Source organism: Poromitra crassiceps, assembly GCF_964638095.1.
Source record: "Poromitra crassiceps genome assembly, chromosome: 2".
In the NCBI taxonomy this organism is placed as follows: Eukaryota; Metazoa; Chordata; class Actinopteri; order Beryciformes; family Melamphaidae; genus Poromitra; species Poromitra crassiceps.
In genome coordinates this window covers 109,249,783-109,268,876 of record NC_139624.1, presented here as the reverse complement: position 1 = coordinate 109,268,876, position 19,094 = coordinate 109,249,783, and the positions used below count along the sequence as shown (strand labels likewise).

Below are 19,094 nucleotides of genomic sequence, written 5' to 3'. Positions count from 1 at the left end.
TGATATAGCCTACTTCCGCGTCAAACCCCTCGCTAACTCTGTTTACCTAGCAACACTTGGGGAACCGACTAATACCTGGAACAAGCATAACCATCCTGTCGGCTTCTAATGCAATGGGGGGGAAATGACATTTGCCCCCCTTCTAGCCAATTGGCAGGAACACAAACGCACACCTTCAGACACACACTTGACCTCCATGCCAAATTTCAGCCTCCTAGTGCGAAAACTGTGCCCGCTAAAGCGCGGTGAATTTTTGTGGACCGACCAACCAACAGATCAACCAACCAAGTCCAACCAACCAACAGAGTGACTTATAGACCTGCTAGCAGCTAAAAATCATGAATGATGTGATAGGCTCTGTTGGCCTGAAGTAGTGAGTTGAATAACGTTATGGGATGTGAGATGATCGCTTATGTGATAGATAAGTAGCTATCGAGTTCCGAGGGCAGTGTTTGTTGCTACGTCAGCATCATGTGGTGTTCAGAGGATGGGGGACTGTTGTTTAGTTAAACAGCTGTGCAGGTTGGGTAGCGGATTCATACATGTGATTAGACTTGAACCGGACTACGTGTTTGAAAGGGTTTTTTCAAAGTCTGGGACTGTGGGGCTCCCCTCAGGCAATGCTTGGAAACAGGCTCCTCTCACCCCCCTTTAGTTTACTTGCTTCGTTTTGCTCAATTCATGGATGCCTATGGCATCATATGTTATTTGACCCCATAGACATTCAACAATTGAGCCAAGATATCCTGATATTACTGTTTGACATACTTCAGAGTACACCAAATACATAGAAAAGGTGTGTCTGAAAGCATTTACTTGTTTCTAACATTTAGGCTATTGTATGTGTATTTAGGCTTATGTAATATTTTTTCACTTCCATTTACTGAGCCTCCCCTGAAACTGTTTGGAGCCCCGCCTTTGAAAACCTTTGCAAGTAAACTGTTTTAACGAACACCTGCCGGCCAATCAGAAAAGAGTATTCACCCACACCATGGTATGAATAAACAAGACCCACGCTGTTATTGGACTTGTTGGCTTGGGCTTTGTTAATGCAGCTTGTTCAGGCTTTATTGACAATGACATTGCAAGAGTCAACCAATTTATAACCTCAGTCAGCAGGGAGTGATTTATGACATCACTGATGATGTCACAATGTCTATGACATCAGTAGGTATGACATCATGCATAGGCATTGAGTGACATCATCGGTGATTGTATGACATCACTGATGTCACAATGTCTGACATCAGTGTTTCACAAATTACTTATGCACAGAGCCATTGTGACATCACTGATGACATCACAATTGTGTGAACATAGTGCCCCCCACTTTATGACATGACGTCATCAGTGATATAACTAGTCAACTACAACTCCAGTCTACCCCGTCAACACAGAGACTCAGGATGTCTTCAGGCAGAGCTCTGTTCTCGATGTCTGGGTCCCAGGGAACCTCCAATAAATACCTGGTGGAGTTCCATGCCGGGAAGATGAGCCTGATGGGCAGCACGGTCTCCCCGGACAAACGCAAAGGCACCGTGTACATCCAGCAGTCCGACGACTCCCTCATCCACTTCTGCTGGAAGGACAGGACCTCCGGTAATGTGGACGATGACCTGATTATCTTCCCTGATGACTGTGAGTTTAAGAGGGTGAACCAGTGCACCACCGGACGCGTCTATGTGCTGAAGTTCAAGGCTGGATCCAAGAGACTGTTCTTCTGGATGCAGGAGCCCAAGACGGACAAGGACGATGAGTACTGCCGTAAGGTGAATGAGTACCTGAACAACCCTCCCATCCCCGGAGCACCTGGCAGCAGCGGCAGCAACACCACCAATGAGTTCTCTGCCCTGGGAGGAGAGGGGGGTCTGCAAAGCCTGCTGGAAAATATGAGCCATAACCAGCTGATGCAGCTGATCGGATCGGCGGGCCTGGGAGGTCTGGGAGCTCTAGCAGGACCAGGACTGGCCAGTCTGCTGGGCAGCGGAGGCCCAGCCACCAGCAGCTCTTCCTCCAGTTCTCGTAGCCAATCAGCAGCAGCCATCTCTTCGTCCGCCAGTACCCCAAGACTGAGCTCCACCCAAGCTTCCACCATCCCACTGACCCCTGCTGCCTCTGCTGTGTCCCCTACAGGAGTGGCTCCTTCCACACCAGCTTCGGCCCAGACCCTGCTGGCCCCGGCCTCTGTAGGAAGCGCCACCCCCAACCAGCCCATCCAGCTCAGTGACCTGCGGAGTATCCTGGCCACCATGAACGTACCGGCAATGGCTGCTGCTCAAGGAACAGAAGTGGACTTGTCCAGTGTGTGCACCCCGGAGATGATGGCTCCCATCCTGTCCAACGCTGATGTGCAGCAGAGGATGCTGCCCTTCCTGCCCAGCGGAGAGAGCTTACCACAGAGCACAGATGAGATCCGGAACACTCTCACCTCCTCGCAGTTCCAACAGGCCATGAGCATGTTCAGCAGTGCCTTAGCGTCCGGGCAGCTTGGGCCGCTCATGAGCCAGTTCCGTCTGCCGGCAGAGGCTGTGGATGCTGCTGAAAGAGGAGATGTGGAGGCGTTCGCCAAAGCCATGGAGGACAGCAACGGAGGAGACTCTAAAGACAAGGACGACGACGAGGACAGGATTCTGGACTAGAGCCGCGGCCAAGTCTCAGCAAACTCTCTGCTGATCCTCCTCTCCTTTCTCTCCTTCAGTCTCTCTCTTCACTGTCGTCTTCTGCTTTTTCCAAACCAAAGGCAACACACACACACACACACACACACACACACAATCGGCCCCAAAGCAGATTCCAAACTATCGTTTTCCCATAGTTTTGGGGACAAAAAGAACAGGAACAAAAAGAAGCGACAACGATAGAGAGAGAACATTTAGGAATTGAGACTGATTCAGCCTTTAACTTTGTTTTGGCTTTCTTTTTATTTTATTATCCCACAATAGCAAACAGCCTAGTTAGTTGTCTGAGAGCCTGAGTGAGCATGATACTTTCTGCTTTTGTGTGTGAATTGATCTTAATATTATTTCATCTGAATAAAAACCTTTGGTGAACAATTAAGAAAATAAATAAATAGAGGGCACTCAGTAGAGTGCATACCTCTGCCACGGTGTGGTGTTTTATGAATCCGTTTGGGACTGAGGCACCTTTTTGTGATTGGCTACCCCCATTGCCTTTTGGTCAGTGGGCGTGGAAAGTTAATCAGTTCTAAGTTGGCCCATGACCTACTTTTCTATAAAGTTTTGTGGTGTTAGGTGAATCTGTGTAGAATTTAAGTGCCTTTTTGTAATTGGCCACAGACATTACCACTGCCCTTTTGGCTAGTGGGCGGGGGACGTTAATCAGTTTGTCCTTGGCCCATGACCAACCTTTCTGCAAAGTTATGTGGTACGTGAATCTGTTTGGAACTTATGCGCCTTTTTTCAGAATCAGAATTATTTATTCCGCCAAGGTGTTTTCACATACAAGGAACTTGACTTGGTGTGGTTGGTGCACAACTAACACGATGAATTACGATTCAAAGATATTAACAGATATAAACAGTATTGACAGCATGTAAAGATATAAACAATCTTAACAACCCAGTGTGGGAGCCTAAAAACATATTTAACAAAATATGTACAGGGTGCATGATAAGTAGCAGCAGTAATGAGCTTTTTATATTGCACATGAATGACAGATTTAATTATAGCTGCTGCGCAGCAATGGGTCGTGGCCGGGCACTGACAGAGATGCTCACGTAATTTTTTGCAAGTCCAAGTCAAGTCTCAAGTCTATGAGCTAGAGTCCAAGTCAAATCTCAAGTATTTTAGCTATAGTACAAGTCAAGTATCAAGTCTCATGGATGAGCGTTCTATCATCTGCTGCATGCCATCCAGTCTAGTCTCGGTTTCCAGACGTTTGGTGAGCGGCGCCAACAGCGCCACCTAACCACCAAACGTCTGGGAATTTACTGTTCCAAATCTGGTTCAGAGCCCGGCGAGAACGGCCGGCAGCAGACACGCCTACATTTATTATTAGAATTTTATTTGGTAGCGGCAATGCAATGTTTCATAGTTCCAATATAGAGCAAGACACTGATGTGCTGCAAAGAGAGTTTATACCTGTTGTTTATTTTACAATCATTTTTCCTACCCGGAAGTGGTCCGCTTGCTACTGTGAGTCATCAGCAGGCTCTGTAACGTTAGCCTCGGGAGTCGGGCTTATCGCTGGGGGAAAGACCTCTAGCCGCCGGGGCCGGATGAAACACGTCCTATTAACAGGTTATGTTTGTTTCTAAGTGATTAATATGTTTCTCCGCAAACGCGACAGCACCGGTTCTGCATGAGCGTCACTGCTCCCAGAAAGCAGGCCCGCCCACAACACTGATGATTGGTTCTCCGATGCAAGGCTTCCAACAGCACCACCTAACGTTATGAAAATATTTAAATAGTAATATTCTCAGTCTTACAGTAGTGAAACGGATTAAGACTGAGAGCTGAGTCTACATCCAGTATGGTTAGAACACTCCATAGCTAAAACTAAGGGATTCAAAGCATGTATGCTACTGTATTATCCACACTCTTATCTATTAGCATACAGCATCAGCATTGATTAGTTGACATTATTATTAGTAGACCTTTCCTTAATGTTAATACACACAAAAATAAAGATTGTTCACAAGTCCCAAATCTCAAGTCTTTGAGGACAAGTCTCAAGTCAAGTCTCAAGTCACTGTGTGTGTGATAGAGCCCGACCGATATATCGGTCCACCGATATTATCGGCCGATATTGGCTGATAACCGATATATCGGTATCGGCCGATATGTTGGCCGATATGCCGATATTTTTGTATTTTGTATTTTTAAGACATAGACAACATGTTGTGTATATTTGATCTTTTTTCTTAATCAAAAAACGATTTTTTTTAAACACGTGAATGAAAAATAGTTTCAGTGCACTCAACATTTCTCAGCAGATAACAGCATCTCCTTGTTTCTGAGAGAACAGAAATGTGTAAATGTTTCTCTTTCATTCATTAAAAGAAAATCACACCCAGGTGCTGCAGTAAGCAGTGCAGACATACAGACACCACTTAGGGGTGGCCAAACTACTGCCCGCGGGCCAACTGCGGCCCGCTGCCCGTTTTTAAGTGGCCCGCCATGAATTTAGCAAAAAACAAAATTATTATTGTTGCTAAAAACCTTTTTCCGTAAAAAAAAAAAAACGGTTTTAAAGTTTAAAACGTAGATAGAATTTCCTACTCAAGTAGCATTATTTTGCTGTTCCTTTACCTCAGTGGAAGTATTTTAAGAATGAGATTTAAATCATCATCATCCTCATAATGAAAATTGCCTCATAAGTGGGTGGGCGGTGGTTAGTCACGATTTTGCGGACTGTCTGTTTGTGACATCAGTGATGTCATAAATCAGGAATTGTGATGTCATCAGTGATGTCACTTGAGCAATTGTGATGTCATCATTGATGTCACTCGAGCAATTGTGATGTCATCAGTGATGTCACTCGAGCAGTTGTGATGTCATCAATGATGTCATAAATCCTTCCTGGCTGAGGTATAAAAGTGGCGGAAACGATCATTTCCCCCATAAAGATAATTTTGACCATCAGGTACGGTAATTCAACATTTCCCACCTGGCAACAAATGATGTTCCAGAGGTCCTTGGAGGGGTTCCAGGAAGGCTTGAAGAGGTTCCAGGGGTCTTTGAGGGGGTTCCAGAGGTCCTTGAAGGGGTTCCACAAGTCATTGAGGGGGTCCCATCGGTCTCAGGAGTTCCAGAGGTCCTTGAGGGTGTTCCAGAGGTCCTTGAGGGGGTTCCAGTGGTCCTTGAGGGGGTTACAAAGTTCCTTGAAGGGGTTCCAGAAGTCCTTGAGGGGGTCGCATCGGTTTCAGGAGTTCCATAGGTCCTTGAGGGGGTTCCAGAGGTCCTTGAGGGGGTTCCAGTGGTCCTTGAGGGGGTTACAAAGTTCCTTGAGGGGGTTCCAGAGGTCCTTGAAGGGGGTCCAGGGGTCCTTGGCGGGGTTCCAGAAGTCCTTGAGGGGGTCCCATCGGGCTTCAGGAGTTCCAGCGGTCCTTCGGCGGGTTCCAGGGGGCTTCAGTGGTTCAAGAGGTCCTTGAAGCGGTTCCAGATTCCTTAATTCAAGCTATATTTTATATTTGTTCTATTTGTGTTTTTGTATTTCTAGTTATTTATAATTATTAAATCCCCAGTTAAGTTTACTGTTTCATTGCATTGATGTCATTTTGGACAATAAAGTTTATTGATAAGCTGTAAAATATCCTGCCTACATTACATATCTCAAGTCATGTCAAGTTATCTTTGTCAAGTGTTTGATATTTGAGGGATCATTGCAAAAACATTGTGTAATATAATGTGTATAATTAATATAAGAATATCGGCCAATATATTACTATCGGAATTTTTTTAGTCCCTAATATCGGTATCGGCATCGGCCTCAAAAATCCAGTATCGGTCGGGCTCTAGTGTGTGACTTAAGTGAGACTCACATCCAAGTCTCCAGTCCAAGTCCCCATCTCTGGGTACTGATGACATCATCAGTGATGTCACAACACTGATGACATCAATGATGACATCATCAGTGATGTCACAATGCACAATTACTCAAGTGACATCACTGATGACATCATAAGTGTGTGTGTGTCTGTTTTCCCAGCATGGCGAGGGCATGTCCCACCGTTCCCCAGGGTGGCATAGGCATCGATGCTCTTTAGGCTAGGGCAGATTTCAGAATATTGTCAAAAATTCAGTTTTTGAGATACAATTCTGAGATTTCACACACTTCAACTACTGTGACAGCAAAACCTTGTAGTTCAACTTCGTGAAGTTTCAAGCTTTATTTAGAGATAATTTGCAGTAGTTGTTTACAGTAGGGGTCGACCGATTATCGGTTTGGCCGATTATTATGGCCGATATTCAGCATTTTGCCGATTATCTGTATCGGCATTTTCATTGGCTGTTTGCCGATATAATACATTTATTAAAAAAGTATTTACTTTCGCCATGAAGCGCTGCAGAAGCCTGTGTGTCTCTCTCTCTGCTGCAGCCCCTGTCTGCCCTGTGGCAATGTCCCGCCCACAGCGCTATCTGATTGGTTACATATTGAGCAACAGCCTATCAGAGGGCTCCTCAGAGATGAAATTTGAGACGCTGCCTGTGCCCCACAAAGCCTGTTGATAAGCGAGTGGACTCTGCCTGCTCGGCTGTGTGAGCGAGTGTGACTACCTCCTTCCCTAAACTTTCTCCAAACAAATACGGACAGACACACACAAACGCAGATTGTTCGCAAATGCTCGTTTGGTGTGCCATAGCAGTCCGTCCGTGTCTGTCTCTGTCCGTGTTTGTTGGAGAAAGTCCGATACGATTGTAAACTGGGGCAGGACACAAGATTTTAATTCCATAGCGTCCACGGTGTAGCGTCGCTCTTTTTTAATCAAATGGCCATGGTTGTCAAGCGCGAAGCTGTTTTATTAATCAATAGTCCTGTAGCGTCCCGAAAATATATATCTCCAATCCACTCGCATGTGTAACGCAGCGCAAGCAGGCTGCTCCAGTCACCACTTTTCAGAGTGGAGGAGGAAGAAGGAACCGAATAAAGTAGGATGAGACATTTGTACGTCAGCGGACTCGTTTGCAATAAAAAGGGAACCGAATAAACTAGGATGAGACATTGGTCAGCAGATGCCCGCATGAACCTGTTTGTGTTCTCCTTTGAGAGAGCCTGGTGCGAGGTTAGTGTCAAGTAGTGTAAGCTGAGGGAAACCCTCTTTATTATTTTGTTTCTGTGGTGCTGTTAGTTTGTTTAAAGTACACAGCTTTATCTTGACAATGTGCCCAAGTCTCCCCTAGATTGAACAAACACACACACACACACACTTCATATCAATATTAATAGAGTGAATATTTTCAAATAATATTGTAGTTGGATAAACTGAAGAAAATGAATTTCAACAACGGGTCGTGTTATTCTAAATTTTGACACCAAGATTTAAATTTTTACTGCAAACATATATCGGTTCCAAAATATCGGTTATCGGTGTCTTTCATTGCCGATAATCGATATCGATATCGGCCCTGAAAAACCCATATCGGTCGATCCCTAGTTTACAGTACTGTTTACAGTAAAACATTTTGATGCACTGTGGGGTCAGGAAGTTGGAAACCCTCATTGTTTTGCTTGCACCTGTGTTTACCCTGCCTTTTTGACACAAAATGGCCCCCGTGAAAAGGGAATACTTTGGATCAAACAAAAATCTATCTGAAAATTTTGTGTAGGACAGTCTAACGATGCAGATGCTGAAGTTTGGTGTCGTTTGAAGAAAAAATGTGGGAGGAGTAGGGTTTAATTCGTTTTACAGTTTTTGCAGTTTTGCAGTCTTTGGACTTCATAATAGACCCTTTTCACGGGGGCCATTTTGAGTCGAAATGGCAGGGTAAAACACAGGTGCAAGCAAAACACTAATGAGGGTTTCCAACTTCCATGATTGGAATTTGGAAACCCTCATTAGTGTTTTCTCATAGGTCAACCTATCATAGGTCAACCTATATGTCATAGGTTGCAGTGTACAAAAGTTTCTGCTCACCTGGACCCACATTTCGGTGAAAGTTGCAAAGCCGTAGCACGTATGCCTGATTTGTTATGAATTTTGAAACTTTAGATGGTCGCTGTAGCGCCACCATCAGGACTATTGGCGCCAAATTCGCATCGACAAAGTTTGGCATGGGACTGGACCTTTGAGCAAAGTTTGGTTCATTTTCATACATGGGAAGTCCAATTTCCCGGGAGAAGAAGAAGAATATTGGCAAATACAATATGTGGCCCTGCCGCTTCGCTGGCCCGGCCACTAATTACAGAGTAGCATAGTATTGCACATACAGTAATTTTGTCATTGGTCACGGGCCATTGCCATGCCACCTTTTGGCCAGTGAGTGTGGAAAGTTAATCACTAATTGGCCCATGACTTGCTTTTCTGCCAAGTTTCGTGCAAATCTGTTCATAACCTTTTAAGATATTCTGTTGACAAACGGGTGAAAATATAATATCCCACCAACTCCGTGGCAGAGATATAAAAAAAGAAAAAGTAGTGACCGGAGTACCAGGCCGAGCCGTCTAGAACTATATAACATCATCGGCATACCTGTATGGTATCGCAATGTATCATGATATAATCTTACGTGACCCATGTATCGTGATGCATACAGTATCGTATCATATTGTGAGGTCCTGCCAATACCCAGCCCTACTGGACATATTACAGAAACTGTGAAACAACCATTTGAGTTGTATCACTATGAAATCGGGAGATTAGCGGGATAAATTACCAATCCGGAGGACAGTGGGGGAAAGGGTTAAAAATAGGGAGACTCCCACGTAAATCGGGAGTGTTGGCAGGTATGCTTTGGCAACCTGGCCACTTTCTTCTTCTTCTTCTGTGGTGTTTTATGGCAGTTGGCATTTGCAATAGCACCTGCTTCTGGATTTATTTATTCACTGTTTTCGACCCAACGGCTCTTTCCTGGGGACATAGAAGTAACTAGGCATCTCGCGCGCTCGATTCCTAGGCTCGCCCGCTACGCGGCCTCGCCCGCCCTGCAGCTGGCCCTGCAGCTCGCATACGCAGCTCAGCCACAGCGCGGCCTCGCCCTGGCTGCTCCTTGATGGCATACTTCAGGGATGCTGGATCACGTGTCCTGGAGCTGGCAACATACAGCTGTCCATGGCTGAAGACGGGGGTCTGAAGCCAGACTCCCACTTATTTTTTGTGACATCACTGATCACTGATCCATCACAGCTACCTGCAGCTCGCCACGCTGGCCCTGTAGCTCGCTAAGCTGGCCCTGCAGCTCGCATTCGCAGCTCAGCTGCTGCGCGGCCTTGCCCGCAACTCGGCTGCTGTGTGGCCAATGAGACCAGCATCACTGATGATGTCAGATTTATGACATCACTGATGATGTCACAGTGGGATTTATGACATCACTGATGATGTCACAGTGAGATTTATGACATCACAGTGGGACAGACAGCGAAACAAGCAGAGCCCTAGCTCCCATTTATATACTGATGATGATGATGATAATGATAATTTGCTTGTCATCATCAATAGGCAGAAAGACGGGCAGAAATCATCACAATATGATTCCACTGAAAGACGATAAAAATGATCATATTGAATTACCTGCCCAGCCCCAGTCTCTTCCAAAGCTGTCTGCCTGTTAGTCAGAAAGAAAGTAATTGGTAGCAGCATCCACCTCTCTCTGAACACATTCCCCGCCTTACTCCTCTGTTTTGTCATCCATGCGGTGAGGAGAGCCTGCAGCTGGTACTCACACTCACATTTGGAGAGGAATGACAGAAAGGGCTAGCCTAGCAAGCCAGACCTCCCTCACAGCAAGGTCTAGCAAAGAAGGATATGATCCATAATTGCCGCCCAATTATATTTGCCTCGAGCTAGAGTGGTGCAGTTTAATTGGTTGGCGAATAGTTTCAGTTCGAACCGCATGTGACACAGACGAGAGACAACGGCGGAACTGACCCACAATGGCTTGATTTTGAAAGCAGGCACTCCGATCGGAACAAAATCAACCTCCGTGCTGCTGACAGTCGTCTGCCACACCAAGGTTGTTTCACTCGAAAGAGTCTGTCGAGGAACAGGCTACACACTGGAGGCTGGGATGTGATTTATTTTTCATCTATCAATCTATTGATCCATATATATATCTATTCGGATTTAGTTTCTTTAAAAATTCTAGTAGTTTTTCTGTTTTGCTTTGCCCTTTTGTGTCCCTGATCAAATCCCTGCAGAGACCGATCAGCCAGCCAAAAACAGTTGGAGGCAAAGTCACAGCTTGGAATCTCTCCACACACACAAGTGCTCCTGCTCTTTATTCACAGAGCCTGTGCAGTGCATTTATTCATTCATCATCACTTACTGTACATTGATCCACACACTTAAGTATCATTATAGCCAAAGTTGGGCATGCAGGGATACTGTAACTGTCTGAATGCTGCTGTTAGTCAAGGAAATGGGTAATTTCTTCTGAAAATTTGAACTGCTTTAATACCTGGAATAGTGCTGAAAGGATTAGCCGATTAATCGATAAGTTGATCAACAGAAAATCAATCAATATAATTTTGATAATCGATTATTTATATCAAGTAGTTACCCGTCACAGCTTCACAAATGTGGTTTTCCTTGCTTTTCTTGGTTTTATATTCTGAAATTTTTCGCTGTTCTTTTGGCTGCTGGTCAGACTAATTGATTTGAACACATTCACTGCCAACAGTTTTTTTTTTTACTGTAGGTAGCTTCTGCCAAGTTTTTTTTTTGAGGATTCTGGCTCATCTTTCAAGAGCCGAGGATTCTTTTCTGTTAGGATTTTGTGAACACAAAATATCTCAAAAGAACTAATAGAATGTGTGCTTTCTCTGTCTAAAAGAGTTAGTTTGTAGAGTTAGTAGTTATGTAGGCATTAGCAGTTGAATACAGCATGGTTTCAGCGTCTGAAAATGAAAGGTGAGAAAAATGCCTTTTTGTGAAATTCGATAGAACAGTCACTTTAACCATTTATTTTTGGCATCAGTAAGACGTCAGACATCTAAACAATAGTTTTGAACAGTAATTTCCTCCATAACAGCAGGAAACCCCCCTCTCCTTCAAACTCCTCCCTCCGTGTGTGTTCTCCTCCTCCCTCCGTGGCTGCAGCGCGCGTGTCACAAGCGAGTTTCTGCTGTCTGTGCTGCCTGGCTGCCCCTCGTCGGGCGAGTCTGGATGGGCTTGCTCGTTTCTTGGGGTTTCGGTTGAGAGCTTTGATGAAGCTTTTGCGATTCTGTGCTTTATGCTGCGTGTTTCAAAGTGTGTTCCACCCAGTCTATTTTTGGAACCCCCCACCGTTGTGCGCCACCGTTGTGCGCCAGCGCGAAAGCGTTTTCGCCAAACCATTCTACAGTATGAGAATGGTTTCCTCACGCTTTTCCCTGCAGTTTTGGCTCGCTTTCTCTACTCTGGAGAGCACTGTCGCCACTTAGTGGGTCGGTGGAATGGGTTGTACACGTTCGGTGGCTCCCATATTTTTATAGGAGACGTAAAAGGGTTTGATCCACGTCCCACCGTCAAATTTCTTTTTTTTTTTGACGAGTTGACTCGTCATTGGCAGTCAACCGTTGGTTTCTGCTTGACAAGTTGACTCGTCAACGGCAGTGAACGTGTTAAGAATCACTTTGGTAACTTTTTGTCAATATTTTTGACCTTTCATAGACTAAACAATTAATTGACTCATCGTAAAAAATGATTAATAGATTAATCAATAATGAAAATAATTGTTAGCTGCAGCCCTATTTTCTGAATAGTTGCATCCTAATAAACTGTATCTATCACAGATTGCACTAAATCAGTCTAAAGCATGTATCCTTACGGGAGCCTTACAATGCCATCTCTATTTCATAGGGCGCAGAGTAAACTAAATTAAAGTAACCTTTTAAAAGAAACATGATGTGCAGGCTGTAGTTCATATTATTTAATCCCGTGGCGTGAAATAGACGGATGTGATTAAACCTGGAAAACACGGCGGGCTAGTCATTACTGTGGAGTTAACAAAATGACGACTCAGTGAGTTAAAGCCCCATTTAAAAACGCAGCTTGTAATCAGGCAGGGTAGAAGAAAAACCCGGGCTCCCGATCCGCCTGGACAGTGTCCAACAGCCGCACGCTTCATCCCTGACAGTAAATTAGAAAATTCACACCTTTTAATTACTGGAGTATCACTCTTAATAAGCCAGACACGCGCGCACACACACACACGCACACACACACACACACATGCACTCTCACACACAGTCATTCAGTCAGTCAGTCATCAGAACAGGTCAGGCGCTGTAGACACGAGCGGGCCCTGGCTTTGTTAATTGGCTCCTTAACAAGGCCTGGGGAGTGTGTCAGCGCGGCCCCTGTGATGGCCCTGGGGCTACACGGCAGCAGCAGTGGTAGCCGGCGGGCCCCCGGCTCAACCTCCCCAGTAGCACTAATTAAAACATGCATGGCTCCCTCCTCTCTCATGCCATGGCACTGGGGTTAATGTGTGTACAGCAGCCCGAGCCGCCGCCATGATAAGCCTCCACTAATCACTTAGTAGATTGCCTCTGCAACAGGCTCGCCCAGTGTCACACTCATTTGACCACTGTCTGTTTTCTCCCTGGGCTTTCTCTCCTCGCTCACTTGCTGAGGCACACTCACTGTTATGCTAGCTTGCTCGCTCACTTGCTGAGGCACACTCACTGTTATGCTAGCTTGCTCGCTCACTTGCTAAGGCACACTCACTGTTATGCTAGCCTGCTCGCTCACTTGCTAAGGCACACTCACTGTTATGCTAGCTTGCTCGCTCACTTGCTAAGGCAGACTCACTGTTATGCTAGCCTGCTCGCTCACTTGCTAAGGCACATTCACTGTTATGCTAGCCTGCTCGCTCACTTGCTAAGGCACACTCACTGTTATGCTAGCTTGCTCGCTCACTTGCTAAGGCACACTCACTGTTATGCTAGCTTGCTCGCTCACTTGCTAAGGCACACTCACTGTTATGCTAGCTTGCTCACTTGCTAAGGCACACTCACTGTTATGCTAGCTTGCTCGCTCACTTGCTAAGGCACACTCACTGTTATGCTAGCCTGCTCGCTCACTTGCTGAGGCACACTCACTGTTATGCTAGCCTGCTCGCTCACTTGCTAAGGCACACTCACTGTTATGCTAGCCGCTCACTTGCTAAGGCACACTCACTGTTATGCTAGCCTGCTCGCTCACTTGCTGAGGCACACTCACTGTTATGCTAGCCTGCTCGCTCACTTGCTAAGGCACACTCACTGTTATGCTAGCTTGCTCGCTCACTTGCTAAGGCACACTCACTGTTATGCTAGCTGGCTCGCTCACTTGCTCGCACGCCCACTCACTCGCCAACCCACCCACCGACTCTGTCTCTCTCGCCGTCTCTTTTTACTTTTCTTCTGCTTCCTTCTTCTCAAACTTGAGTGTGTGTAGAGATGTGAGGCCAGGCACATACAGTAGGAGGTTGTCAGTGTAGAGATGTGAGGGCCAGGCACATACACTAGGAGGTTGTCAGTGTTTGTTGGACTGTATGTGTGTCAACATGTTGAAATGGGCTTTGATTTGACTGTCCGTGTCCAAATGTGAATTTCCCCCGTCCCTGCCATTCCCTCTCACTGTGGCGATTGGCTTTTTGATTATTTCATCTCTCTGTTGCAGAGCACCACTTAATAAATAATGACTGGCTGATTGATTTTTCCCTCTCTGCTCCCTCTACCAACCCCTCTCCCTTTCTCTTTCGCAATCTCTTCATCGCGCTTTCTCGCAAAACACGCTCTCTCGCTCTCTCTCTCTCTCTCTCTCTCTCTCTCTCTCTCTCTCTCTCTCTCTCTCATATATTTTCAATCTCTCTTTCTCCCCCTTTGGCTTTTGCCTTTCTATGGTCCAGAACGTGGCTGCAAGGCTGTTGACTATGTCCAGCAGGAGATGTCACATCACACCCATCTTAGCTTCCTTACATTGGCTTTCCCTCAAATTTAGGATTCAGTTGGACTTCAGAATGATCTGTGGTCTCTGTTGACACTTTTCAAAAGCAGCATCTGTTCAGACTGGCCTTCCGTCTAGTCTGTGTGTTTTTATGTTCTTGGTTTTATTTTTTGTTTCTTACTATTTGATGGTCTTATTACCAGCCGCGGCTGGTATTGTTTTCACCTTGTGAGCCTCTGTGTGTGTGGTCCTGGAGACAGGTGTATTGTAGCAGGATCTACCACAGAAGCGGTTTTGAGTACTTTGCCAGGGCTTTATATGTCTGTCTGTGGACAGATTTTGCGAACGCATCAAAATCGTGCAAGATGCAGTCACAAAACTTTACAGGTGTGTAGTTGATCCGAGCAAGGCTCCCCAAAATTGCCCCATCCCCACACCCACATTGCCCCCCACGCCCCCACTTTACACTCCTGGCCCACGTTTGTTTTAAGTCACGGGCGTCACAGCTGGTATGCTCCCATCGCAAGATGATCTCTAGTTTGAACTACCGGTATTCGACTCATGTGATGTACTTTGAGACTATCCTCTGAGATAGGTGCTTTATAAATCAACTTTCCTTACTTATTTACTTCCTTACTTACTGTGTCCCCTGCCTCACCCTGCCCTTTTGTCCTCCTCTCTTTCCTCCGCAGCATGCCATGATGCTGCCTGTCCTCACCCACCACATCCGCTACCACCAGTGCCTGATGCACCTGGATAAGCTCATCGGCTACGTCTTCAAGGAGCGCTGCCTCCTTCAGGTAAGGCTCGGGCATGACAGCTTCTTATGGAACGATGTGTCTCCACGCCCCGACCCAAGCTGCATTATTTAAAGGCTGGCATAGTTGATAACAAGAGCAGGGGTGGATAAGGAATGGCAAATCCCTCTGGTTCTTTTAGGCGGGCGCACAGGCTACACCCGGTCAGATAGCCCCAGATGAAAAAGTAAACATTTTTGTGCATTCTGGGCTTCTCGCTTGGCGCAGAGATCCGGGGAGGGGAGTGTCGGGCTCATTACTGTGCCCGTTCTACCTCTCTGTGGATAGTTGAGGTGGAAACAGGAGGGCTCAGGAGTCACCTAAGGTAACTCAAAAAGCACCAGCCCTGAGTCATATCTCTGCAGCAGCCTGCCCGGCTCTGCTGTGAGTTGCCGTGACAGTAATCAGGACAACAACAGCCTCTCTCTGTAATGCCAGCTCTCCCCCTGTCAGGTCTGCAGCCTGGAGCCGCCTGCTCCCGGAATAAGCCCCGCGGCCGCCTCCAGCAATATTGAAGAGCTGTCATAACCTGATACATTAGAAATCAATGTGTTGTAGGGCTATACATAGTTAAAAAGGGGAAGGGATGCATTGAGATTCGCTCAAGGCTGTGTGTGCCTGTGCGCCGCGTCCGCCCGTGCGGGCGTGCGTCTGTGTGGGGATCCACACCTATCGATCAGGGATTGGCCATTTTGCGGTAACGAGCTGTCATTATGAGAACTAAAAAGGAAACGCTTTGACCTGGCGTGAGGCCGCCCCGCTGCTGACAAGTGACGGCCCTTTCACTGAGGTGACTCCCATCTGACAGCTCCTGGGAAGAGTGTGATGGATTTGGCCCTGCCTGCCTCCCTCTCTCCTTCCAAAAAAGAAAGCAGAATACAATAGAAAAGAATCAGTTTGATCATAACACTAGACAGCTCAAAGATGCGGACCCCTGTGGTGCCTGTGTGTGTTGTCTGTCTTTTCGTATCATGTGCCAGCCACTGAGGTGTTAATACCTTGACGTGTGTGTGTGTGTGTGTGTGTGTGTACGTACGTACACACACACACACACACGCGCGCGCACGCGTTTGTGTGTGTCTGGACAGAGCAGGGTTGACAGCAGTTCACCACCACAGGAGCTGAAATGGCCCAGGTGGGGAGCCGTCATTGCTAGGCTTACAGCTCCTTCCCCCATCTCCTACACACCCACAGACAGTGGTTAAGAGTCCGCACAGTACACACTTCCTCCCCGGATCTGTTTGGACAGTGTTGCAGCACTCTCCGAGTCTGAACTGATTTCAGATCCATCATCGCTTCCCGTCTTGTTTAATTATGATGATGATCTGAGAACGTGCGAGTTTATCCTCGATCAGAGCCTCCACTGCGATGTCTGCGAGTCTAACGTCCATTCATTTTCCAGCACAAGGGGGTTGTTTTAAATCTGTGAAATTAATTTACCAGTGCCGAAATAATGCACGACACTGGTTCATACCTGAACGCTATCGATCTTGATGATAATATACTTTGGTAAAACAACATTTTCTACAAATCATGTCTGTTCCTTATAGAAGATTATGTAAGCAATAAAAGGAAGGAAAAGTTGTAGACGTGTAAAAATGCAACTCTAACTATCATTATGTTCTAAGCTGCGTTTTATAATCCTATTCTTGTATGTAAATGAGTTTAGATAACGGTACGTGATGTACTTCTGTGTTCTCCATCTATTCATTTGTGGTAAAGTAATGTCTGCTGATGATATATGCACATAAAGTGTCCCAGTCTTGTTTTTGCTGTGACAGTATTGGGAGTTGACATGTGTTGATTGGAGAGTTGTTTGTGCATCACAGAGCTGATGTGGCTCTGGGTGGTATTCCAGAAAGCGGGTCCATTCATTCAAACCTTTATTTAGAATCTTTAAAAAAATAATTGAGGTTTCCCTCATTTGCAATGATGTCGAGATACAATAGAAAACGAGAAAGCAATACTCAATTAAATCAATTGCACACTGAGGTGAGATAGTTTGAGATCATCGTCTTGAATTGCCCAGGAAGTATTGTAAATAAATGTGTTTGGTGCACAAAAACGGCAGTTGTTTATATTGTACAGTTGAAAAGTCCCATTTTCAGGGTATTTCCTCATGTCATTGTCCGAAGACGTGCAATGCACCCGCTTGTTCCATTATCCAACTTGTACAATGAAAATTGGACAAACCTGTTACAGAGATGGCTCCTCTTCAAAGTAAAAGTTGCACGTTTTGAAGCATGTTGGTTGCAGCGGTTAATTTAAGGAGAGGGCAACTAATGGCCCATTTCCACCGCAGGTAGTAGCGCGATCCCGCTCCGCTCGACTCGATAAATGGTCTCATTCCACCACTAAAAACTATCCCAGCCCGGGTTGTATTGGGGTCGAGTCGTGCTACTTTTCGTACCTGCCTCGTCGTGGTTCTATTCTGTGAACCCGGTACCATACGGTGACGTGAAAACATTGTTGACGACTGATTGGTCAGGCACAATCGTGTTTACTCTGTCTACTGACTGTCAATGCAATGCTGGCGGCTGCATACCAGTTTAGTGGGCTTACCTTCTCTTCTGTTATGTATATTTCCATCAGTCTTTTGTGTCGCTGCCTTCGCCTCCGGTGAAATAAAATCGTGGCGGGTGTTCAATTGTCTGAGAGAGAAAAAAGTCCGCTGCTCAGGGAGCTCTGTAGCTGAGTGCAGGCTGCAGCGCTCCGCTAGGCCACAGCGGGTCTTTGGTGAAGCCGCGGTCTTGCCTGGTGAGAGGCCGCGGGGTACAGGCTTCACTCTGTTGCGCCTCTCCCGTCCCCGCGCAGCGCAGCGTATGCCTGTGAGTTTGACTAACTACAAAGTGATATCCATTCTCCTGGCCGATTGTCACATTTACCCATGTACACTGTAGGTCATTTAGAGGCACCAGTATTTCATAAACAGTTTAAAAGTTCTGTGGATGGATTTAATTGTAACGTTATGTTATAGCCTACTTCGGCTATTAGGCGAAGGACAGATATGCGGTCGCTATGACGACCAGCTGTGGGCGGGGGTGGGCGGAGGCAGATGATCCGCGGTGGAAGCAAAACGTCCATCGGGCCGATACGAGTAGAGCCGACTGGTGACGAGCTGTGCAGGGCAGTAAAATGTGGTGGAAATGAGCCATTAATAAATCAACAAATAGCCTAAATAATGAACATAATTGATAACTGTTAACACTTCACTCATTTTTTCTTTTACACACTTTGGGGATGAAATGCGATAAATGTGAAGCAGAGGTAGCGGAACCAGCCCCAGGGATTTTCAAAGTAAACATAATCTTATCAGCTTGTAATTGTAATTAACACATTGAGTGCCACAGCGCTTCAGTAAAATTGTCTGCAGCCTGTGCCAGATTCACTTCCATTCAGTTGAAAACAGCTATAGAATTTTTTCTATTATGGCTATATTAACGGGGCTGGACTTTAATGAAACATTGAACACTCCTGCTTCTTCCAAAGAAGAAATTTTGTTTCTAGACAGTTCCATTATGAAATGACAGCCTCTCAAAAAAGTGCACTTTCAAGGGTTTTCTGTCGTTTTTTTTACTTTCCAAGATATAGTCCCTTTTATGAATACCTTTTGCACTCTAATTTCGAGCACATTCACTGACTCTGGCTGGTGTTTTCTGATGTGGTGGCGTGTGGTGTGGTTTCTGTGCAGCCTGTGTGCCACACACCCCTCCCCCCCCCCCCCCCCCCCCCCCCTCTCCACCTCTGAGCTGCGGGCTCCTCCCACA

At 46.0% G+C, this 19,094-nt stretch overlaps 1 protein-coding gene and 1 pseudogene across 3 annotated transcripts in view; both read left to right on the top strand.

Moving 5' to 3' along the window:
- drosha (drosha ribonuclease III) overlaps positions 1 to 19,094 on the top strand; it is a 215,037-nt gene that overhangs the window by 87,162 nt on the left and 108,781 nt on the right. For both annotated transcript variants that reach the window (XM_083652258.1, XM_083652257.1), the window contains exon 17: positions 15,223 to 15,330. In XM_083652258.1, coding sequence (XP_083508384.1) covers positions 15,223 to 15,330 — 108 coding nt within the window. The remainder of the gene's footprint in view (positions 1 to 15,222; positions 15,331 to 19,094) is intronic.
- Positions 1,407 to 2,639, top strand: LOC310795636 (proteasomal ubiquitin receptor ADRM1 pseudogene; annotated as a pseudogene). The gene has a single exon. The product of its transcript is annotated as a proteasomal ubiquitin receptor ADRM1 pseudogene (transcript).